The sequence below is a fragment of the Passer domesticus genome, chromosome 1 (assembly GCF_036417665.1).
Source record: "Passer domesticus isolate bPasDom1 chromosome 1, bPasDom1.hap1, whole genome shotgun sequence".
NCBI classification, from domain to species: Eukaryota; Metazoa; Chordata; class Aves; order Passeriformes; family Passeridae; genus Passer; species Passer domesticus.
Window position 1 is genome coordinate 7,361,475 of NC_087474.1, and position 25,601 is coordinate 7,387,075.

Genomic DNA, 25,601 nt, shown 5'->3' on the forward strand with positions numbered 1-25,601 from the left:
TGAGACTTCTTTGCTGCTTAAGCAAGTGTCCAAGGATTGAAAGGGCACAGATTTTGAACTACTATCTTTCATGAGTATTAAATTAATTTGTTGAAAAGATATAAATATATGAATTTATATGCTACTGCTGGAGGCAGGATACTGGAATAGACTCTAGTTCAGTTGACATTTCTCTACATTTCCCACCTTATGCTATTTTTCTCAATGCCTCTTTGACCTGTAATACCTGAACTGTTTCAGGACTAGGTCTGTCAAGAGCATCTTACCAGTTTTTTTCTGTGTGGCTATGGCTGTTTGATACCAACAGATGTTCATTAGAAGCCAGGATGAAACTATTCCAGTCATTTTCTGGTGTAATGTGATACAAAGCTTGCACACAGTCCTCCCGTGCTGAAAGACTGCTGCAATTAGTTTACCCCATCAGTCTCTGAACCAGCAAACCACAAGTACTTAATGAAAGTGGATAGAAGCCAGACATGGACATGAACTGAAAAAAAACCACTAATGCATTAGTTCTTGTGCCTCGGTTTCCAAGGGAAAAGGGATTTTTGAGGCATCTTAGCGAACTTCTGTGTGGGGAAATGCATTCAACTTCTCTCTCTAACTGGAAGCATTTCTTAGTATCTTCCCTGCTCTGAAGTGTAACACAGTAGCTGTCTGCAAAGTCAGTGTTTAATCCTGCCTGGAAAATGTTTTCCTATCACTTTCAGAAGTGCTAAAAACAAACTGAAGAATCTTAGTAAAAGCTTTTAGCAAATGAGCAAACACATTATGTGGTTGGAAATGCTTTATTTAACTTCTCTAGGCCTTCATTTAACATGGAAATGTTTGTACTTTTAACCACTTGACACAACTGTGAGAGGAAATAGAAAGTGCTCTGGAAAATAGGAAAGCTGTTGTTACACTTTGTATTCGAGATTCAAATATAGGCTCAGTTCCCAAGGTGATCCAGCTGTAGCACTTTGTGCATTTTGCCATAACATTAAGTGAATGTTTTGGGAAATAGCTTTTTGTGACTAGCATTTCAAAGTGCAATTGTAAGGACAGTTCATCCATGTTAATCCCCCTGAAATACTAGTTTTAGAGGTTATTTTTTCAGGAAAAGGTCTCCTGATTCTTCTCAGTATCTCTGTGCAATCACTGTCTTTCATCTGAGGTCAGCAGTTCTGTGATCAATGTTGCACACACCACTCTGGTGGCAAGGCCAGCCAGACTAAGTAATTTTTGTGTGCTGTTAATTGCAGCTGCCTGCCTCATTTTACCCTCATGAGCAGCAATTTTTACCATTTAGTGTCTCTCATGTGGTAGTTTGGTGGTGAGACTGGGAGATGCCTAGGAAATGTTGAGTGGCATGAAGTTGAGAAGGCAAATTAATCATGTATCCTTCTATTTGAAACATGAAATTATTGTTAGTGTCTCTGTCAGCTTTGTCTAAGGGATGTCTTTGGCTGAATAACTGTTCTAGTTTGCCTTCCTGCAACAAGGAGCAATTTAATTCTGGAAAAAGCAGAACTAAATTATGTAAATTAACTAGGAGAATCCTAATTGCCCTGTTGCATGTTGTAGGGGAGGGAACGGTTGGTTAAAGTTAATTGTAGGAACTGTGACATGTGAGAGTAAAAGTAACAGATTTTAATCATGGCTTTTTATTGCAAATGCTTTTGGAAATAACTACAACAACTGTTAGGTGAAACAAATGGTGTTAAAAGGTGCTTCTTGTTTCAGTGCCCTTGCTGCCAGTTCCTGCCCAGCCAAGACCTGCTGTAGGACCCCAGAGATTTCCTGTGAGTAGCAGCTGTTTCTTCTTCTCTGATATGGATAAGCATACATTTGCAAGGAAATATTAATATAGCAAATAAAAGCTGTTCTAGTGAAATATAATTTTAAGGATTTGTAAATATTGACAATACACTCTGCAGTTGAAAATGTTTGTTAAAAGCTTAAGGTCAATGGATTTTTGAGAGTAGAATTAATTCTGTTTAACTGTAAAATTGTTGAACCAGTCTCTCCAGTGGAAAAGGCATGAATGCATCTTGTCTTAAGGAATATGGGCTTCATTTTATTACTTGACTCTTTCTGTATAAATAGAATCCTTATTTTATTTGATATAATAAAAGGCCATTTGAAATAATCCCTAAGCTTAAAAAGCAGTAATATGTATTTATTGTAAAATGCAGCAATCATTTTTATCATTACTAAAGGTATTTCAACACTCTCGTGTTTTTTATGTAAAAAATAGAACTGGCATTGCATGACCTTGCTTTCTTTGTTTCTAATAATGAAAACAAACAAGACACTTAGCTGCTTCACTAAGATAATTTCACTTCATAATTTTTTTAAATTCTATGAATGGAAGGAGTGCATGCTTCTAGAACTTTCCTCATCATTTCAGTTTTGTTATCCTAGATTTCTAGTTGAAATGGTTAGCAGGGTATTAAAATAAACAAAATACCTAGGTTGCAATATACCTAAAGTATTTTCAAGTAAAAACTTGTATATTATACTTCCCGAATATATAAAACACACAAAAAATGTGTTGATGTGTGCAGTGTTGAAGGAGGAAAATAGATGTCTGAACATCTCTATAGTATCTCTGTCATAGAGATCAGATGTACTGGAAAGAAGCAAATTTCAGAAACCTTCTGTGACTTTTGATTGCCCAATGCAGACCTGGTTGTTTTTAATGCAGAATATTTTTCATACAGGACTTATGGCTGAGGAATTGTGATATCTGTATTTTGCAGAGAAACAGTCTTTACATTGCTGCATTTCTTCTGTGAAATCTTAAAAAATTAAGTTAAAATGCACAGTTGCATTAAGTAAATTCATGTTATATCTTCAAGAAAATATTTTTGAGCTTTTTTTAAAACTAAAAATATTGTGGTTTTCAGAGGAAGTAGTTTCTTCAGCAGTCTTTAGTATTATGGGGAGACTTTACATTTTGAAAGTAGTTTTAATTGTTATGAAAACAAGTGTCTTGCATTTGTTTTTCTTTGATACTAAGTTAATTTGCCAGTAAATACAATTTGGGATGGAAAAGAAATTGGAGGATAAGGAATATCTGTAAAGGCATTGTAATTGGCATCTTTGAAGTATGTTTACATCAGTGTAGAAAAATTGGAAATTAATTTTTTTTAAAATCAGTGTGAAATTAGATTTTAGTCCTGTTCACTTTTGGGGCTGCAAGTTGAGAAGTATTGCAAACCTAACTAATCTAAATGCAGCAGTTTTTAAAAGGGAACAAAGTAAACTGAACATTTTTTGGTCAGACTCTTGCTCCTTTAGCCTGCAGGAAAAACTTGACTGCTTGCTGTCTTTTTATTTATATAAGCAGTGCACCAGGAAAGAGTCAGTATAATAAAATTTTCATAAGGAGGAGGAGGGCTGATTTAAGAACAAGGGTCTGGCATTGTCATTTGGTTGCCCTCACTGTTTTTTTTTCTGCTTCAGCAGTAACATGCTGCATGACCCTGAGAAAGTTGCTTCATCTTTCCATGGCTCACTGAGTTATAAAGTGGACTTCCCCTCTGAAGTACTTTATAAATTTTGCATGGGTTATCAGTCATATTAGGATTAGGAATTAAGTGTCACTGTGTACATATCTCATGTTTGTTTTATTAAATGTAGTATGTTAGCTCTTGAGCTGAAGACAAATTTACTTTCTGACTAACGTTTTATCTTGCAGAACTACCTTTTTTGCTGTTACATGTCAGATGCCTTTGTGCTATTATAATTCACTTGTTTATGTATAAATGTTGACTTAAAGCAATGCAGCAGTGGTTAGACAATTTTGACAAGCCATTTGTAAAAGATCAAAGACGTACTCCAGACTATGTACAGTTCATTCAGCCTTTTCTTCATTGTATAAAGAATCTCTGGATATGTAATAACTTGAATTTGCTCTTGTTTCTAGGATTGCATAATCAAAGGATAATAGTTAACTGATTTTTCTGATTGCTTTGTTTCTAAAAGATAGTGAGGTTAGATTTAAATATTTGCAGTCTGCTTTCCCCTTGAACTTTGAACTGGATGGTTTCTTTTGATTGAATGTGACAGAGGTGGAAACATGAAGAGTAATTAAATTCTTGCAAGAAGAGACCAGAAGTGGGCAACTGAAGAAAAAATTTGTCTCTGAGTTTCTGTCTTATCTAGGAGAGAAAGCTCTCAGTGCAGAGAGCCTCTGTGCTCCAAATGTGGGAAGAACTTCAATCAGAGCTAATCAATTGCCAGTCATAAATCTATTGGAAACCAGGTGTTGTTAATTTAGGGCTGATGAAATGACTTTGTAACCATGTAATGGTTAATTCTTACAACCTTCTGCAGAAGGATGTAATTGGAGGGTTGAACAAAGTTGTAATGAGCGTGTTAACATATGGTGTGAGACCTAAATTATAGGAAATAATGTAGTGCTATGTCAGGCTAGTGTTGATCAGGACTGAACCTGCTTAGAGTGGGGGCTGATTAAATTCCCTTGAACTTGAATCTCAATTTTAGTATTTCAGGGTAGAGCTCATTGTTCAGTTATTTCTTTCTTAAAACTTAACTCCTGGAATATTTAGAAAGGGAGTACTGGAAGATACAAGGGAATGAATCTGTGTTGTGTGCACGGAGTTTTTGTAACACTCACAGTAATCTTGAATCAAGCAATCAAGTTGTCCTACCTGTTACTCCATAAGCATTTGAGGTGACTTGGTGTGAGTGGTGTTTGAGAGCTATATGCAACTGATAAGGACTGAATAAATGGTGGATCTGAGGTGTGTCACAGCTGAGAACCATGGTGCAGTTGTGGGATCTGGGAGTTAAGGATGTGAATTCTGTTTGTCTGAGTTACACAGTCCTCGTGGCTGTAGTTCATAGTAATCCAGTCTAAAAGCATGGTTTGAATTAACCTGGATCTGTGCAAGTGCCAACTATATTTTCGTTAAACAGTTTAAAGAATAGATTAAATAACCTCTTTGGCACAGTCCTTCTCAAGGTCTGGCTTTATCATCTGTCTTTGCTTTAAATGGTTAAGAGGCCCTTTCCAGAGTTCCTGTCCCAGTGTCACTGTTGGTATCTCACAAACAACAGTCTACTTTGCAGACTGATCCATTTACAGGAAGGTCACAGAAGACTTTATTCACAGACTGCTCATATGGCTCTTCTGAACTTCTTATGTGTTTTCTGACCAATTTACTAACTCTTGCGGATGCCTCAGTCAGGGAAAGGAGCTGGGGGGTTTTAAATTACACAAGAGGGACCACTGTGATTTCTGTCCTTCATCCAGTGTTTGTTATCTTGGCTAATTTCTCTTTCAATTCCTCTGTTCTGTGAAGAAAGATGGGATAAAACAAGGGAAAAGGAGATTAAATAAAAAATGGAAGAGGTATTTCAAAGCACTTTTTGTTATATAAAGGCTGCTGGTAACTGACTGTTACAGAGGCCAGAGCATTAGTGAGAGTGAAGCTGGAAGTTAAGGGCTGAAAAAATCTGGACCATCAGCTTATCTTGAGTCCAGCAGCACATTCCATGTCTGAAATATTTCAGTGTTTCCCTGAAGAAAAACATACAGAAGCTTTTGGCTTCACACATCATGTATTTAACTTATGAACACCAAAATAATAGTACTACATGAGACACATGTGGGCAGTAGTTTATGGACATACAGAAGTGAAAGAAGTGTTGCCATGCCCACTTTGGGATGGAATGTGGCAGAGAGAAGGTGTCAATGTTCTTCAGCCTGAAATTGTGAGCTATCCCTAGCATCCAGATTTGTGGCTGGAGTGTGGGGCATTTGGAGAGAAGAGGAAGCTGGGGAGAACCTGCCTCTCACAGCTAAAGGCAGAAGAGAGGGATTCCTCAGGTCTGAGGCCATTCCCCTGTGTCCATGACCTGGATGCTCTGCAGAGAGAGCAGAGCCTGTTAACGGAGCTGTGTGCCTTTGGCCAGCAGAGCTCTCAGGAACTTGGGATGAAGTCTCATTTAGCTGTGGTCCTTAAGCTGTCACCCTGGGTGTGCTGTGAGCCAGGCAGGTGCCCAGCCCAGACAATTTGAGTTTCAGAGCTGAGGCTGGGAACAGTCTGAAGTGACACCAAGCACAAGATGAAGTGGCACCACTGCCTACCTGACTAATTTGTGCCAGGAAGGCTTTGCTATTTTTTAATGCACAAAGCTTTTCCCCTTTGATAGGACACCCTAATGCACTGGGTGGGTGTCTTTCAGCTAACTGTTGGATTCATGTCTGAAGAAGCTGAATTGTAAAACAAAAGTAATGTTTTATTTAGTATTTTTAAGACTTTATCAGGCCCTTGTGAATAGCCGATGTTCTATGTCTTTTTTATTCCCAGGGGGATTTGACATTATTTGTTTTTGGAACTTAGAACTTATTTTTAAAATAATCTTTATCTCAAAGAATACGTTTTTTTTTCCTTAAACAGCAAAAACCTTAGTAAACTTTCTTCATGTTCTCATTCAGCATGTTTCCACTTGATCTCCAGCACATCAAATGGTGTCTCAAATGGATGCTGTGAAAGGCAGTTGATCAGTTTAGATTAATTTTTCCCACCATTTCTGGAATCAGTAGTTTGATTTCTGAGTTTTCAAGTGTTGTTTGTGTTCCAGACACTGTTTTTAAATACTTCTTTATTGATTTAATCTGTGAAAAGTTTTTAAGCAAGTGACTAGTCATTGCTTGAAACAGAAGTTGCCATCCTTCATGGCCAATTGTTTGAAACATTTTTTTTTTTTAAAGCAATATATTAGTGCTATACAAATTAATTATAAAAGGTACATTAGAATACAGCTTACATATTTTTTTCCAAGTGATCCTTGGACTGACATGGATCACCCCACCATCATTTTAGCAAACATGGGCTAAAATGGTGTTACAGTGGGCCTGGCTCTGTGGCTGTAGCACCCTCCTACAGGATGTAGAGGCAGAAATTTGCAATGGTTTTGAAAACAAAACTCCTTGCAAAAGTGTTTGTTTTGTGTTGTGGGAAATGCAAATAGGGACAGCATTTTTCCCCATTGTTTTCAATACAGTCATGAGTTGCTACATGTGAGTAAGGGTTTTTAAGCAGTTGTTATTAATGTGGACTCATAGTCCACATAGTAAGGACAAATTGGACTCCTGCATCTGACCTCAGGCAGTCATTTTAAACTGATATTTAGTAACCTGTACATGTTTGCAGCAGTACGTGTGTAGGAGGCAAACTGTTAATGGAAATAAAAAGCCACTTGTGAAAATGATTCTCTTACTTCCTCACAATTATTTTGCTTTAGCTATGGCTTCACTATAATGAGTAACAGTAAATGAAATTTTCCCTCTATCGCTGTGTAGTAGTGGCAGATCACAGGTAGTGTAGAAAGCATTTTGTTTCCATTTAACAGAATACATGGTATCAGGTGGTGTTGATTGACATTTCTTGGATACTGCTTTACACAGCATTTCATGCAAATCATGTTTGAATGAGACTGCTGCATCAAATTACATTTCTTTCAGATTACAGCCCTTGCAGATGTGAGACAGAGCTTGTTCAGCAGCTAGCAAAAGGCTTTGGTTTTTAACAGGTACAGTTTTCACAACTTGACTGCAAAGCTCTGTAATTACAGCACTTTAGATAGTGAAGGAATGATGGGCACCTTCTCTTATCAGATCCATAAGTAGTAGCAAGCAAATGCAGCATGAGATCGCTCCAGCTGTCAAGTATTGTCAGGCTGCCATAGAGGCAATGCAGTTTAAAATGCAGGTGACATAATACCCAACATCCTCCATTTGCTAGTGGGCTTCTGATTAATCACGATTACCATACATTATCATACCATCAAATTTAATCATATCAATGAATTCCCATCTGCAGGAGGAGCAGCAGCAGCTAAACATGATGGTAACAGCTATTAAATAAGAGAGAAATAGCTGGTTTCTAAATGGAGTAACCCTTTAACTTGTCATGTTGGCTCCAGTGTGCACGTGGTCTGTAGATGGTAAAATGGAGCAGAAAACTTGTGCATTTATATTTTACTGTCATTTATCTTTCTGTAAGGTGATTGCTGTTTAGCACAGCTAAGGAAAACCAGTGTTGATTTTTTTTTTTCCCTGTGTTAATGATGGTAGATTTCCTTCAGTCTCAGCTTTAGTACCTTTAGAATCACAGAATGGCTGAGGTTGACAGGGACCTCTGGAGATCACCTGGTCCATCCCTCTGCTCAAGCAGGGCCACCTGAAGCCAGTTGCCCAGGACCACTTGTGGATGGCTCTTGAATATCTTCAAGGATGGTACAAGTGCTCAGGCACTCTGACAGTAAAAAAAGTTTTTGTTATCTAGGTATATAGTTTGTACTTTGGTTTTTGTATATTTCTGTGAATGAAATGTGACGCTCTTAAAAAATCCATTGTAAGCAAAGCACAAACTTTTATCAGTGCAAAGAGGGAAAAGTATTATGCGTGTGCTATTTTGCCATTAATTAAGCACTGTTAGAGTTACTTTGCAGAAATCAAGACTTATAAAGAAATCCAATTAATATATACAATCTGCTGAGTACAATACAGTAAGAGTAATCTACAGCTTAAACACTGAATAGGGAACTAAAATGTATCTATTATAATACTAGAGAGTATTAGATGATAGTAGAGTTATCTTAAGCTATTTCACTGAGATGAGAAAATGCCCTTTTAAAAGGTAACTCAGTACATTTGTGTCATCACAATATGAAAAAGAGTAAATCTGTAAACTGGTATTTGTTCACCTTCTGTGCCTTCATTTCTTGCTAATTCTTTAGAATGTTAAAGGGAAAGTGCTTCATTTTATTATAAAGTAGTAAGTCACTACTGTTACAATAAAATAAGGCAATTCAGAGAGATATGGTTTGACTGTAGGATACCCAAAAATGATGAAAATGTTCAGGCCTTCTTAGCCAATGCATGAATAGTACTTGCAGGCATATTGGTAACTCTCAATATGTAAATTTCTCATATCAATGTGTTTGTAAGGTCAGAGATGTGCAGAACATCTCAAAAATGAGATTTCCTAGCAGAACTGAAAACCATCAATCCAGTAATTTGATTACTAAGTAACCAGGTCATTTTCAAAGTCCAGGGTAGCAGCAATTCTCATTTTTGTTTTCTGTAAAGCTGGCTGCTTCTTGACTTTTTTTGTAGCAAGCTGACCATTTCTTGTTAAAGAGAGAAGCATCATCCCTAGGTCGCATTGAGGTTCTGAGATTGTTTTTAAAGAAATTGTAACTGCAACTTCAAGCTTGGACTGTAATATAGAAATCTTAAATTTGATATTCATGATCCAGTTTAGATGTAGCCTCAAGTTGTTTCTAATTGTTAGTGACTTGCAGGCCACCAAGATACACATAAACATTGTGATAATATTTCCTTGGGGTAGTTTCTGCAAAGTCCAAGAGAAAGATTTTATCTCATTAGTTCTACAGCAGAAGGGGTTCCTCATTTTTTACACATCCATAAAACTGTTAGCTGTCAGCACAAAATGTATGCAGAAAGATTTTACTGTCTTTTACTAAATGATTATGGAATCCTCATCTTTCAAGGGATAGTTCATTGTTCTAAATGACATTAATGTCTCTTATACTCTTTTGCCAATTTGATTGTGTCGTACTTAACCTTAGAAGTTAGAGGGCACCAAACAGAAATGATCATGCACTCTTCTACACCCCACTCCTGCAGAGGATTGCAAACTTAAATGAAACTGAATATTCCAGATGAATTAGTTTAAGAATTTAGTGTTAAAGAACTTCCTTAGGTTTGTGGTTTGAGAGGTTTGGGTTTACTCTTCCCTTCAGTCTGTGCAAGTTGCAACAGCTTGTGTGTCACACTATTTCTCATTGTGGCCTGTCTCTGCTGGAGGCACTCTGCTTCATCCATACCGAATGGATGGATGGGAGTGTGTGGTTTTTTTGCACATCAGCACTTCAAATTAGGCATTAAAATCTAGAGTTGGGATTTCCTTACCCCAGTACATTTTCTAGTCTGTATTTCATTAAGGACTCTGAAGCAGAAGTTCTCCTGTGGAGAAGTGGATGCTCATGGGTCCATCTGCTTTGGTGCTTCTCTTAGAAGCACACTGAATTTGGGAGTGTTTTTGTCTCCATTTGCAACATGAATCTGTTCCTGCTGGATGTATTGCGGGGATACCCTGAAACTTGCTGAAAAGGGACACTTTTAGTATACAATAGTTAAAATTTTTAGCTTTAGTCTCCTGAACTGCTAGTGATTGTCAGTCTGCTGGGAATACCCATCTCTGTCTGCATCGCCTGTGTTACTTATTTTAGTTATTTGATCATGAGTTGGCTTAAATAACAGGGGACTTCTTTCCTTGCTTGTACTGGTTTACCATGTTGGCTGACATGGTAATTCTTCTTTGAGACCCTAAACAGTGAAATAGGGCATTGGTGATTTCTCCTACAGATGACCTGGACTTCTGCCATTATCTCTTGGAGTTGTGTAGTGTCAGAGAGGAGCCTTGTCCAAGTTTTGGGATACATTTTAATATTAAAAATTACTTTCATCTCAGTTGCAAATATCAGCCCATTCTCTGTGACTCAGTCTGCCTGTAGTGCCAGGATCTGTGCAGTCCACAGACTTGGACCAGTGCTTGGCTATGTCTATATGTTTTCCCCTCAGAAAATATATTCCAGAAACTTTGAAAAGATTAATACATGGGTAGCATAAAACTGTTGTTTGGACTTTTATGGGCACTCTGAACTTTTTTGTCCATGACTGGCATGAATTCAAGGTGTCTCTTTTATATTAGGTGATCTTATCCTAAATCTTAAATCTTTATCCTTATCCTAAATCTTCTGAGAAAACCATGGTGCTTGCTAGGTTTTATTTCACCTTGATGGACTTACATGATTGTCATAGACATCAGAAGAACAATACTGAATCATTGAAACCATATTGTAAAAGTATCAAAATTAATTTTATAATAAAAATTTTCCATGAGTCATTCCTTTCTGTATACTGTGCAAACTAGAAGAAAATACTTGAAACTTGAAGACCCATATTTCATGGAAGATACGGATACATATTTCTTCTTGGAAGTTTTTGAACCATATCCAAGATATATGAGCAGGGTTTCCTGCACAAGAGGATGAAAAGTCAGTTTCTTGCACAGAAGGTAGGCAGTTTAAGAAAGCTTTTCAAAAAGTCTGGGGGCTGCTGAAATAAGAGGATTAACATCTTGTGACAGATGGCTATAGTTTTAATTGTCATAGGTTATAGTGGTCATTATTCTTTGCATTTAAACCATATAAGAAGAATTAACTGAGTGGCCCTGCTTAACTGTCAGTGGGGTTCTCCTGGCTCTTTGCATTTTAAGTGAGATTAATAAATGAAAACATGTTGTACAGGCAGGGTGTATTTTATTGAAAGATTCATGACGTTTCAATGACATTGTTAAGGTATTTAATTAGACTCATGAAGAAAGTGGAGTGACCCTTTTAGAGAAGCTGATAAATCATATAATAGCTGTTAGATCCTCTTTATTCCTTGCTTTATAAGATTAACTTTGTGCTAAGCAATTTATGCTAAGTTTTCCCTTTTATTGGTAACCAAAGTTATCTGTGCTTCATGAATAGATTATTGGAGATAACATCATGTAATTAACAAGAGATGCAGAAAAGTAAAAGTACAATTTGTGTAAGAATTGTATGAGAGAAAATGTTAATTTCTTAACTAGGAAGGATATTTAAAGGGATAAAAGGAAGGCAAAATAGTGCAGTTCTTTGAAAGGATTTAGTAACCTTATCTCGTGTTCTTTCAGAAGGTGGGATTGCATGAGTGTGTGAAAGTCATGTTCAATGAGCTATTCACAACTCTAATGAATTGTAGACACAAGTTTGCATTGCCTTTTTTTTCCCCAAAAGCGATTGATAGGGTGTAGGTTATGCCTTAGCTATATTGAATAATTGAAGTTAGTAAAAGGGGAAATTGTACAACCTGCAGTTATTCAGAACTGTATAAAAATGTCAGTCTGAAGTGCAGTAAATTACGGTGTGTGTGGGTGGAAGAGTGGGTACATTTTTTGGTAAGAGTAAACATCAGCAAATCAAAGATTTAAGACAAAATACCTGTCAGAAGCACTTCACTGTAGTGTTACCTTCTCCTTTGAAGTATTTCTGAAATGTCTGTGGTTGTGTTTTCTGAAGAAATCTACACAGAACCCTATTTCCAATGTAATTTTCTTCTAGACCTCAGGTCTTGTATTCTTATACACCACCTTTTTTTCTTCTTAAATTTTCAAAATAAAATTGCAGGAGGATAAATTAAATTGTGGAGTTTAGAGCTTTCCTTAAAAACAGGAAAAGATACAGATGTCTGCTGGGTCATTCTTAGGGACATTTGGTAGAGCTGTCATGGTAACCATTTCTGTAAGAATGTGAACCAACTTTGTGGGATCTCACTGGGAAGGCACATAATTTTTTGTCCTTTCCCTCAGTGTTAGAGTTGGCCCCAGTGTTGGACTGAGATGTAGAACCTTGGAGCCATCACTGATCATGTGAATTTGCAATTTTCTTTTTGAAGTTGGAACCTATTAGCTTAAAAATAGGTGTTCTGAACACTGAGTAAGGAAGCTTTCTGAAAGATTTAATAATGGTGAAGTAATAGTTAAAATGTTTTTTTGCAGGGATTCTTAGCTGATGTGTGTACTGAATAGTTGGGTGTAATTTGAAACTGTCCGGATAGCAAAACCATGAAAAATGGGAGTAACTACTGTGCATATAAAGATTTATTATGCATCTATGTTACAGTATGCTTATTTTATCAAAAATAAACCATTATGAAACCTGGCTTTTGCACCTGCTCTTCATTAATTTTTGAAGTTAAATAGCTCTGAGTGGTCTTTTCCACCAAATACCAGAGGGCACTTGGGGGTTATTAGCAACAAATACTTGCTGAATGTAGAGTTTAACATTAATGGTAAAATAATCCACTACTAAAATTGTAGTTTAACTACTGTTAAACACACACACAAAAAAAAACAACAAAAAAAAACCCCAAAAAAACCAAGCCCACCCTCAAAAGCTTTAAGCAATGAAGAACTGTTATATTACTTGGTACTAGTTTTAGGACAATTAGAATTTGACGTAAGTAAAAGTTGAAGTGCATTCAATAGAATACTGTTGTATTTCTGTTGAATTGAAAAAAAAAGTAATATAATTTGAGAATAATAGACAAAGACCTCATAATTTAGAAAAAGCCCCCATCATAGTTTATGTAATTTTTTTTAAGTTAATGTGTGTCTGGAAGTAGTTGAATGTTGGAGTTTTAGTTTCACATGGAGTGTGTGATATTAATCAATTGCACAATTGAATTCCTGTTGGAATTATCCTGGGAGCTTTTTCAGAAGAAAAATCTCAGCAATGTAAGATATGAAAATATAAGCTTCCCCCTCCCTGTTCATACTGTTATTTAGGGCAGAAGTTTTTATCTTTAGGGATATGGAAGCAAAGCTGGTTTAGGAAAGAAGTGGAGGTCAGTCTATCATGACTGTGAGAAGGGAAAGAATCAACCTAATTTTTTTTTTAGAAGCAAACATTAGTAATTAGTTTTCCAGCAAATAACAAATGTCTTTGCAATTAATTTTGCATGATTGGCCTTTGGTTATCAGCCAAGAAATGTGATCAGTCATAATTTAGTAGTTTTTCAAAATGTCAGACACATAAAGTTAAAATCTGCTCAGCAATCAAATAAGTAGATAAGTAGATATTTATTAGTGAATCTGGAATCTTAAAAAGTGGAAAAAAACCCAGAGTATTGCACTACTAGGGACAGAAAAAAGAGAGGCCAATAGGAAGAATTCCAAACTTCAGATATCTCCTTCCATGTCTTGCTAGTTATTGGTTTGTGGTTTTGTTTTGTTTTTTTTTTTTTTTTTTAAGTGTGAGCTTTCTGAGACTTAAAATGACCTTGTATTATGCCGTTCTAAAAGTTACCTAAAGCTTATTTCATAAAGATTTCTTTATGATGCAAATATAAAGCTGCTGTCAGTGTGTGTAATAGTAGCAGACTTCAGTGGCCTAAACCATGTTGTGCTGGATGCTTGCCTCATTTTGAATCCTTTTGGTTGAAATTTTCCAAATATACTTTAATTCCAAAACTGAAATGGTGGAAAAATATTTTGTGCCCAAGTGAGTTATTTAGAAATGTTTTATTTTTGCTCAGTTTCCAAGGTAGAAAATGGAGTTTGGCTGCACTGAGGATGTTTCAGTACATAAGGGCTGTGTGGAATTCAACAGGACTTTCCATGCATTTGCAATTCAGGGCTGCCTTAGGAGGAGACAAGTCTGGGCATCATAATGAGGGTACAGGTTGGCAGGAGAGGGAGGGCTGGTACAAAGAATTTTTTATTTATAATAAACACACTGGATTATTTTCAACCTGTGCCTGCTGCTTCCCTGGCACGAAAAAGAGGGGAGATGGCCTGGTGTAAGTGTACAGACAAGGAAATCAGGGGCTGAGTGGGGCAAGTAGGAGCTCTTGACCAGCTGCCACCACACAAGACCAGCATCTTGGAGTCTGGAAGCTGGGATCTGGATCCATGCTGGGATTAGGAACAGTGGCCAGAGTGAACAACATGATGGGGATGAGAGAATGTATCTGAAGGAGCAGGACCAGGAGAACAAAAAGGCAAATTGGGCAAGGAATTAATATTGAGGAAGATGCTTGAGACCAGGTTACAAATGTGGTTGAGAAGCAGGGATGGCTGCTGAATTTGTAGCCTAAGCCTGTTGCCTTTCAGGCTAGCACTTAAACTGAAGTCTGGGAGTGAGAGGAGAGACTGAAAAGGATCTGTTACCTCAACCAGGGCAGAATACATGGAGTTTGGAAGAAGCAGGTAGAGGAGAACATGATCACTGCCCTGCCATTTGGTGCTTGGAACCAAGCCCAGACAGGTCATTGCTGCTGCCAGTTCTTCAGCTCGGGTGGCAAATATGTGACACTTAAGATTTATTAGCCCAGGTTTCAGTAAGTTTCCACGTAATTTGTTTTTTGCTGGCTATTTTACAAATGACTAAGATATGTGTAGGCATATGTCTCGGGAAAACTATGAGGAATTTGAGAGCTTCTGAGTCAAGCTCTCTGAAAATGGAGAGAAAAGGTTGTCAAGACCATGCTCTGTCCCAAGAATTAAGATGAGCATATGACTACGTGCTGTAAATCAGATGCAAGGTTGAAACCATCTTGTGTAAAAGTGCCCTGTTGAACTGGGTTCTCCCATGCTCCTGTTGCAATGACCTTATACATTATCCACTGGTAAACTAATAACTAAACAGCTAAAAATGAGTTGGTCAGCTGGGTGCCTCCCTCAGGGATGTGCAGCATGTGGAATGGCTGTGTGTGTATTCCCTGGGGTTGCTGAAAGAGCAGTACTTTGAGAAATAGGCTTTTGTCACCAGGCTTCTGAGATGAGGGAATGCATCTAACCTAATTCTGAAAGCAGCTCTGGCTATGTGCAGTGATGCTGGAGGTGTGGTTTGGGAGTGAAGGGTCAGGCTCCTCAAGGTTTGTGTTCAGTTGATCTTTTGGCAGGCAGCCGGCGCTGTCCTGGTCAACATGAGGGAAGGCAAAGTAGTTGAACATCCTTGTTCAGCTAAACCTGAAAAGGTTTTCATAGAACAAATAAATGTCACTTTTTTCCATCTCAAAAAAGTGGGATTCCATTCCAGCTCCCTCTTGCTCCAAGTGCTGTTGTTTGCAGCCAGCCTGTGAAATTCAAAGGCAGCAGTCAGTTCCAAGGTAGCAGGAATATTTTGTGTTGTGACTGTTCACTTGCAGAAGTGTAGAGCTCCTCCTACAAACAGTGTGTGTGTTATGAGGACTGTCATGCTTGAGTGTAATATAATGTCTTTTCACTAAATGAAATACCCACAGGAGACTGGCTGACTGGAAGCACTGGCAAGGGGATATAGACCCTTTAATCTCTAGGAATGATAATGTATTTACAGTTGATGGCTGTATAATGACATAAGTAGTCACAGTCTTGGTCCCAAATAAGAGGTTTTAGTATCTCACATGTCCCCATTCAGGTGTTTCAGGAAGGGCACAGATTTAGTAATGGATCTGATCCTTGGTGCTTCTCATCTACTTATTTGGGCCTTGCCAATCCCAGTTGTATTGTGCTGGTAGAAGGCTGTGAAGCAGCTCTGTCTTGTGCTGCTTTGATAGTGAATATGCTCCAGGGCCATTGTTGCTGTGTGAGAAATTCTTATCCTAAAATTCCAATCTTGGTGCAGTACAAATGTGATAGGGTGAAACTGTGCATAACCCTTGGTGAGGGCAACTCAAGAGATAAAAGATAAGCTGCTGCAGCTTAGTTGTTTGGCCCTTTCCTGATGACAATCCTTCAGTCTAGCAGGGAGCTTTTGGTCTGGAATCTGTTTTGAAAAGCTTGTCTTCAGCAGTGAAAATTTTAAGCTTCAAGGTGAGCATCACATGTAGACAGAACAGATCCCACCACTGATTTCAGAATCTTTATAGAAAGAAAATCTTTGTGTTCACAGGTATTTTCATTATTTACTTGCTTTACTCACATAATAAGGAAATGGTTGAGAATATAATTTATGTGAAGCAAAGCTTACACTGTAGATCAGAGGTTACCAATGTATTCTGTCAAATTTCAATAGAAAAAAAAAATTCTAGTGTGAATTACTCGTTAAATGTGTCTTCTGCCGAGTTCAGTTTTTGTATTAACATACTGCTTCCTGCAATATGCAAAGGCATTAAAAAAAGAAAAAAAATCCAGTGTCTTACTGGAAGAAAGAATACAAAATTTTCTTTCTTAAAATGCTTCAGATGCTAAACTGTGAATAGCTAGAAATGTTACTCTCCTCTTAATTCTTTTAGAAAGATTATTTCTTTAATTTTCTGGATGTTATAAAATGTACTTCCCCCCCTCGCTTTTTTTTTAAGTAAAGCTGCTCCCTTCTGTGGCTTACATTGTGCTAAATTGATGATGAAGAATAGTATGGTTTATGAAGATAAATGTCAGGAATGTCTTCTAAAGTAGACATTCAGATTTTTTTGGATTAATGGCAAAGAAGGTCAATAATTGCATGGATTTCAATAAGCTTGAGAAGAAATGGCATTCCTGTGGTGCTAGTGATTATTAAAACATTGTGAATTCATTTCAAGATACTGTACTCGGGTTTAATGTGTCTTCCATTGTGAAGGAATGACTCAGTAAGGGCTGTCAGTTTGTACAGGTGATAGGAGATAATGCATACAGCAATTGTAGTTTCGAGAGAAAAAAAGTTATAGCAGACAATACATAAATTTCTGTATGGTAGCTCTAATTTTAATTCTGCCTTATTAAATAGGGCCCTCCAGACTTCCAGCAGCATACACCTGGACCAGTTCCTACCAACTTCTCCCAGGCCCCGAGGCTGCCAATCCAGGACCAGTGGAGAGGGCCACCCCCACCCCCTCCACCACTCCCTCCTCCACCTCCTCAGGACAGAGATCCTTTCTTCTTAGCAGGTGAGCATTTTCAATCCCATTAACAATTAGCACGCACCTGTTGTAAAGTTACTGCACTGTGACTGCACATCCCACAACGTGAAGTGTTCAGAAGAACCTGAAAGGCTGCAAGATGCCATTTGATGTAGTCAGGCTTGTACATGCTAGTAGTTCTGGTTATCTAGTATATTTTTACTTCTTTTGATGTGGATTTTTACTTTTTTTTTAATGTCTTCACCTGTAACTGCCATGAGTCCAGATATTTATATAGACACAAAAAGAATTAATATCTGTTTGTTGCAATGAAGTTGTTGCACTTTGTTATAGTTTGGATAACAAGTACTCCCCATACACTTGGGTTTCTTGTAACTCTTTAAGCTGCCTGGACTGTGTGTGTAGTGTAAGACATTTGTTAAGGTTTGATAAAATTATACAGCCGAGCAAAAAAAAGAGGGTAAATGCTTGTTTATACCACGTATATGTAATGTATATATATACAATGTTTTGCAAATATCTTACACATGTACAATATGTAAAAATGTGCTAAATACCTGGTCAACAAATGGTGTCAATGCTTTATGAGTTCTTCTGTGGTTTAAATTGTAATCACTGGAATCCTTCATTGATTCTATTAAAGTAGAATTTCCAAAAGGTATTGCTGATTCCAGCAGAGTACCAGTTGTGCTGGTCTTTCAAGGATCAATTCCTTTTGTACACAAATGACAGGAACAAGGGAAACATAACCTTGAGGGTAGCTCTTAGAATTAAAACATCCCATACATTCAGTTTTGCACTCTGCAAATTTCAGGTTGCTTTCGGAATCAGACTAGAGCTGTATGTTTCCAAAATGTGTTTGTGTCCCGGGAAGGTTGTAACTGAATCCATTCTCTCATTCCCGCAGATCCGAGGTTCCCGGGTCATCCCTTGTTTGAGCAGCGCAGCCCCCCGCCGCCGCCGCCTCCCCCGCTTCTGAACAGCGCCCACCCCGTTCCTACGCAGAGCCCGCTGCCCTTCAGCCCGCCCGGGCCCGCCTTCAGCCAGCAGGGACAGCAGCCCGTGTATCCCCGGGAGCGGCCGGTGCGGCCCAGCATGCAGCCCCAGGGCCCCGTGGGGATCCTGCACTTCAACCAGCCGGGCTCCGCCGCGCCGCGCCCCTTCATCCCCCCGCGGCAGCAGTTCCTGCAGGCGCCGGGACAGCCCTTCCTGTCCCCGCACACGCAGCCCAGCATGCAGGTACGGCGCTGGGGGAGTCGCGGAGCCGGGGCATTGCCGGTCCGGGGGGATGGCCCGGCGGGGATGGTCTGCTCCCGCCGCCGTGCCCGGCGGGGATGAGCTCCTCCCGCCGCCGTGCCCGGCGGGGATGAGCTCCTCCCGCCGCCGTGCCCGGCGGGGATGGGCTCCTCCCGCCGCCGTGCCCGGCGGGGATGAGCTCCTCCCGCCGCCGTGCCCGGCGGGGATGAGCTGCCGGATGAGCTCCTCCCGCCGCCGTGCCCGGCGGGGATGAGCTGCCGCCGCCGTGCCCGGCGGGGATGAGCTGCCGGATGAGCTCCTCCCGCCGCCGTGCCCGGCGGGGATGAGCTGCCGCCGCCGTGCCCGGCGGGGATGGGCTCCTCCCGCCGCCGTGCCCACCTCGCTCGGGCCGGGGCCGCGCGGGGCCGCAGCGCCCTCTGCCGGCAGCGGCGGGGCCGTGGGGCCGGGGCAGCGCTTGGGGATGCGCAGAGGGCACAGAAACCTCACTAGAAAACGGGGTGCAGGACAGGAACCCTTGAATTCGTCTTTTTCTTTTTACTTCAGCTGAAGGTTCATAGCTGCTTACAGTTCTAAGGACTCAGGAGACTGGAGCTGCTTTTCTAGAGTTTATTACCTTGAAACTAAAATTTTTTCTTTTCATGTGAAGGGTCCCATGCATCCTCCATTACAGCCTCAGCCACAACCTCAGCCTCATCAGCAGCATCACCAGCCACAACAGCAGCACCATCACCAGCAGCAGCAGCAGCATCACCATCTCCAAGGGCCTCCACAGCCCTTGATGCCCATGAACCAGCCACAGTTCAGGCCTCACATGCAAGCCACACAGCAGCAGCCAAATAACAACAGGATGCAGTGTCAGCCACGACAGGGTCCAATGAAGCCAAGGCATGTAAGTACCACATACAGCAGTGTCCTGCATGAGCAGCAGGCTTGTAAGCACAGGTTTCAGAACTCACCAGTGTGGGTTTTCAGTTCTATTTATTCCCTTCCTGCCCTTTCCCCTCCTTTTACCATTTCTTGCTCATTTCCTGCCTTGATCATTTTATAATCTACATTAAAAAATACCATGTGTATCTTTTTTTTTTCCTCTGGTCTTCAAAGTTCTTTTTGATTTGGGTCCAGTAGGAGATGTTGCACCCTGCAATAACTAGCAGTGAAGGGGTGGTGAAGGAGTGGTTTGCTTTATAAAGCTTTACAACTAACTGATGGTAGTCTGTGGTTGTGTGGGAGCCCAGTTTTGTGGCACTCCTTTGATTTGAAGGCCTCTCTGTATCACTGCTGGTCAGTTTTCTGTTTCAGATAATGCCTCTCCTGTCTTGTGCATTTCCTACAGTGCAGCATATTCTGGTGCTTGGTAGGTTGTGTAGGACAACAGCCTGGAGCAGTGCTCAAGACAATATAACTATGGTTTAGCATAATTGCTTTGATTAGGAAAGGAAATCACACAGTGAATCCAGTTTCTGAGAATGGTGTTAAACAAGTGAGATTAAGTCTTGCTTTTAATTAGAAAGAGAGGTTATTAAAATATTCTCACTTCTGTATTTTTTCCAACATTAAAAATACCGTGCCTCTTCCCAAACTGAACTAAATCAGGCAAATGTGAAACCAAGATCACTTCAGCCTGCTTTGTGATGGAAGCCAGCAGTTCTTTTGCATTGTTCTTTGCAGAGCACCCCATCACAGAATATTGTCAAGCGCTCCAGCCAGCAGCTGCAGCCGGCCGCTGCCAGGAACAGCAACCTGCGCGAGCTGCCCATCGCGCCGGCCCACGCCATGGAGATGAGCAGCAGCCGCCGCGGCTCCGCCCCGGCCGCCCAGGTCAAGCCCATCACCAGCACCCTGCCTGCCGCCAAGGCTGCCACTGCTGCTGCCAACTCCCAGGGAAGGCCTGAGATGAAAGCTAAAGCAGTCGCTCCGGTGGGCCAGGCAAAGTCAGAAGGAAAATGTGAACCGGAGGTAAGGGATTTTCTTTGTTTAAACAAGAGATCGAAAACCAAACGATGAGAAACAAGGCTCCCACCACAAAGCTCCCACCTGTAAAAGACTTTTCTAGTCTGATTTATGAATTGAAAGCACACTTAGTGTGTTATCCACCAAATATTTTAGGTGCCACTAGAGGCCTCCCTTCTGAATTGCACTTTTCTCTTTTATTGCAACAGCAGAAATATTCTCCATTGACATAAAAGGTCTGGAAGGTTGGCAAGGCTGTGGTGAATTTGTTTTTCAGGAGGAGTTGTCATTTCTACTAGGAAAAGGCAGAATTTGAGTGAAGGTGATCAGTGATACAGGTCTCTGAAATACTCATTTTGCCCATTTTTATCTTTGGGAATTATAATTTATTTTCAGGTGATCATTCTTGTGAGTCTGAAAGCCTCTTCTCTGTCATTTTGTATGATGCTGTATGGCTCAAAGGAAAAGAAAGAAGGCTATTTGGAGAGCTCTCTTCCTCATGCTGTTTTCCTTTAGGCTGTTCAGTCTCTACTAGGCCTTGAGCATTCATGCAGGAGATCATAGCTGTGCTGTCTGTGGACCTTCTTGCTCTTGAAAAAGAAAATCTCTTTTTTATAAAACCTTTTCATGTAAGGGAAAAGAGGAGATGCTTTTAAGTTTTCCATTTTGGAGAAAGTGATGCTGTTTGCTCTGCTGGTATTCTGCACAATTGAAAAAATCAGATGCCAGTGTTTTCAGCTCCACTGGATCGTGTCATGTGAACAGATGACCATTTCCCTGCACAGATCTCCTGGAAGCTAGAGAAGGCTCTCCATGCGCTCTGTCACTTTGACACAGTGTGGGTAGGATTGGACTGATGGTGCTCTTTATATCCTGAGCATGATGGCTAAATGCACCCTGTGTGCTTTGTCAGGCTATTCTGTGAAGAACTGTAAATCTTCATAGCTTTAGTTAACCATGAATCTTGTCTCAGGGACCAGGTTTTCTTCAACAACCATTGAAAGCTTTAATTGTGATAATGCTGTCTTCCTTCTAAGCTGCTCATGATTAGCTTTTCATCTTGTTCTTGAATTAGGGATGGTCATAACTAATTTCCATAAATGAGGCACAAAAGAAACCTAAAGCTATCAGTGTTTGACCTCCTGTGCACTTGCTTTGCAATGGAAATGAAAAAAAATCCTTTTTTAGCTTTTAATTTTCACCTTTTTGGAAAAAAATATTTAAGTAATCTCTTTCCCCTCAATTCAGTCTCTTGGAATAATCTCATTCACAGAAAATGCAAAATGTAGTGCCTCATAGAGAAGCTTTGTCTTTAAGCCCATCAGTAAGGTAAGTCTTGAAAAGCCACAGGCCTCCCCATCTAAAACATCTTGAAGTTATTCTGTAGTATAGTCATACGAAAATTAAGGCATTAGTTCCAAAGTATCTCTGGCAGTATTTAGAAAAATATAAGAATTTTTAAAATTTCTTTTAATTAAATAGAAAATTAAAGAAACAAACAATCCCAAAGCAGTCATCTTTTCTCCATTTTACAATTTAAACATGCTCTAGGCTGTGGTTATCAAACCAACTAATCTTACCTGTGTGGATTCTTGGTGTATCACAAATAAAACTTTTTGTTTCTCTGTCAAACCTGTCATTGAAAAAATCCGATACCTGTTTTATGCAAGATTTTGCAAAGCAGGATAAAAAACCAGGATTGTCTTGGAATAAATGAAGTCTCCTAGTAAAGCCCTTGTAGTTATATTTGGCAGGCATTAGGAGAGTGTGGCTGTGCACACAGAACTTTGTCCTTCCAAAGCACCCCTGGAACAGAGCCTGGTGCTGCAAGCAGTGTAGTAGCTGTTGTCCCATTTCTGCTGTGGTCTTGTTCACTGCTGCTGCTGCTTGTCACTCTTACAGATGGGAATGCTGCACTAAAAATGTTCATTTACAAGCATTTAGTAATTTTCTTCACTGTTTTTGTAATATAAGTTATTACATATCTCTCCTTAGGCAGATTACAATGTTTTGCAGTCTTTTTTTGTGTGTTTTTCTTGTAATTAGCTGACTTCATCCTGTTCTTTTGATTTTGGTGATGATGAGAAAGAGTTAAGTTCTGTCACCTTTTCTAGCTGTATGGCACATAACTGAATTGGGCAGGTTATTTTGCAAGTGTCTTCAACTGGAAAATTAAGACTTTTCTTTGCATCTTTCTTCCTAAAGAGTCAGTGGCTGTATTTATGAGTGGCCTATCATTCAGGAAGCACAAAAAAAAATAGCAATATTGGCTGTTAGAGGTTTTGCTCACCCTAAATATAGATATTTGAAAGGTTTGCAATGTGAGTGAATAGAAGATTAAAAGCTGTATATTTAATGGAATGCTTGTGTTCCTGTGAGGCTGCAAAATACTGACCTTAAATGCCTGTTCAGAACAGCTTTTACTCCCCATGATTTAAATTGTATATCCTTAGTCTGAAACATCATTTTGTCATTGAAATAGGAAAGTCTGGATGATGTGGACCTAATTCTGCTCCTGTTGAAGTCAGCTTAGGATTAGAGGAATTAAGGCAGAATTAAGCATTTTTGAGTTTCAAGAAGAGGGAGAATGGGGAAAGGTGATGTGTCTGTAGGAGAAATGGATATTGGAGCTCAGAACAGGAGGGAAATTAGTAGAGCACTGCATAGTCATCAGTTGATGTTAGTACTTACACTGGGGATCATGTCCTCGATGTACTGAAAGAAAACCTTTGTATTCTATTCTTCCAAATCCAGTAAATGGTGAATTTTGTTGGATTTTACATTGCTGCCTTTTCTAACAAGGCTTGCAATATGGAAAAGAGTTGTTGCACTAATTTACTAGATCAAATGTATCTGAATATTTTCAATTTTTTGGTTGTTAACTACTGAAAAATTGTAGAATTTTCTCCAGTTTAAATAACTTCTCTTCCAGATTTTTGTAATGGTGCCTCCTGTCTTGTGCTTGTAAGGGTCTTATCACAGTTTTTGTGTCCAGGTGGGAATTAGCAAAAGGGCAGTGTGCTCCTTGGAATAACTTGTAGCCTTGTTCTTCACTATCTCCCTGTTTGTCTAAGATGTACAGCACCTCTGCTTTGTAGGGTGTCTCATACCTTCCTCGGGTTCAGGAGCTGATGTTATCAGCAATGTGAAATGCACAGTGTGTATATGTAGGTACCCTTTAATTCAAATATTCTGTGGATTTGAACACAAGCAGCCAAATATGCAATTTGGATTTGACTGTGCCTTTTGCATACAATTGGCATGAATTTTTAGACAAATTATTCTAGCTTCTTATGTGTTTAATGTTACAGCTTAAAATAAAGACAAGCCTGCTGAGTAAGTTTGTGTTCATGCCACAGATCAAACCATTTTGAGTGCTCTGTTCTTGCACCCATTTCACTGAGACACATAAGTGATCCTGGTTGCAAGATTCTTTTTTGTTCCTTGGGAGCCAACGAGAACATTAACAGTGTCTGGTTCTTATGACTCAGCATTTAGTTCTATTAATTGGCAATTAATCCCACAGACTTCTGCAAAGTCTGTAAACTTTTAAGAAGGGATTGACTTCCTAGGATCATTACTAATTTCCTGAGTCTAGTTCCAGAAAGGAAGGTTTCAGATTATATTTGAGATCAAGTTGCCTGAATATTCTACTGAGCATTCTTTGAGCTGCATGTGTGTTGGCAATAGAGTTTATGTCTAGTTTATGTCAGTAATCTTTCTGTGTTGAATTCTGGCATAGTTGGAATCAGTCTGTCTGTCCAAGGGCTGTTGCAGGGATGTGTTAGTCAGAGTCCCTTGGGGTGTTCATTCCTTGTGTGCTGGCAGGACTCATTTGAGTGTGCTGCAAAGCACACAGCTCTGTGTGATGTGCAGCCTTTGAGTTGATGTTCTGAGCCTGCCACATCATGATCTGTGTCTCCCAAGGTCTTCAGAACTTGTTAGGTGATAAAATGCATGGGCAAATCCCTCATGATAGAGGGCCCTGGTAGAAGTGGTGGTCTCCTGAAGACTCATGCTGCAATGTTCCAATTGAACATAAAGGGAAAAAATTACAGGACTGCCTCCAAAAGTAAACTTGATATTTGTTCATGGCATCCATCCATCAGGCTTGTTTAGATAAATTGTAGAATATTACAATCTAAACCAAAGCAGGTGAATAAATTAATTCATTAACTTAAGTGAAACAAGTTTTCCCTCTGAACAATTGTGGTAATTGTGGTACTTAGTGTCTCTAAAAAGGACTGAAAATTTTACATCATGATCTGCATAACAGCACGTCCTCCTCCTAGCTGGAGCTTACGTGATTTCTCATCCTTTGCAAACTATTCCTAAGGATCTTAATCTTTCCCTGTATTTCATAAGGGTAATATTCTATTTTTTTTGCTACAATCCAGCATCTCCAGTAGTCAATACAAGACGAAATATCTTGTTTCCTCCTGTAGAAGTATGATTCTGTACCATCCATCAACACAGATCTCTAATTTAGTTGTCACAGTGATTATTAATCATCACCATCATGTTCCACAAAGTATAGATAAAGATAAGAATTTTGGAGTGGATGTAGCATTCTCATGCAAAGAACTGTGTTAGATCTCATCCCTGCACTACAACCTATTCTTAAAAAAAAAATAAAAATTTTAAAAATGCAATTTGGTTAGTCTTATTGAGCCACTGTTTTGGCTTCTAATTAGACTGCTAATTAGATGCCTGTAATTGGACTTCTAATTTGAGACAATGAGCAGGTTTTTAGTAACTGAAATAATCCCTGTCAATACCTGCTCAGGGAAGAAGCAGCTACAGCTGAAGGAAGCAAACATTCTGGAGTTGTGCATCTGGGTGCTGTGAGTGCAAATCTGACTCTGCTGGGCTTTCACATCCATGAACCAACATTATGGCTGAATCTGTTCTTCTGGGTTTTTCTTGGGTTGGG

General features: G+C 39.5%; 1 protein-coding gene across 5 annotated transcripts in view; it reads left to right on the plus strand.

Moving 5' to 3' along the window:
- RBM33 (RNA binding motif protein 33) overlaps positions 1–25,601 on the plus strand; it is a 99,210-nt gene that overhangs the window by 38,596 nt on the left and 35,013 nt on the right. For all 5 annotated transcript variants that reach the window (XM_064434341.1, XM_064434412.1, XM_064434472.1 and 2 more), the window contains exons 10-14: positions 1,726–1,784; positions 17,329–17,488; positions 18,369–18,700; positions 19,365–19,607; positions 20,387–20,674. In XM_064434341.1, the coding sequence (XP_064290411.1) occupies positions 1,726–1,784; positions 17,329–17,488; positions 18,369–18,700; positions 19,365–19,607; positions 20,387–20,674 (1,082 nt within the window). The remainder of the gene's footprint in view (positions 1–1,725; positions 1,785–17,328; positions 17,489–18,368; positions 18,701–19,364; positions 19,608–20,386; positions 20,675–25,601) is intronic.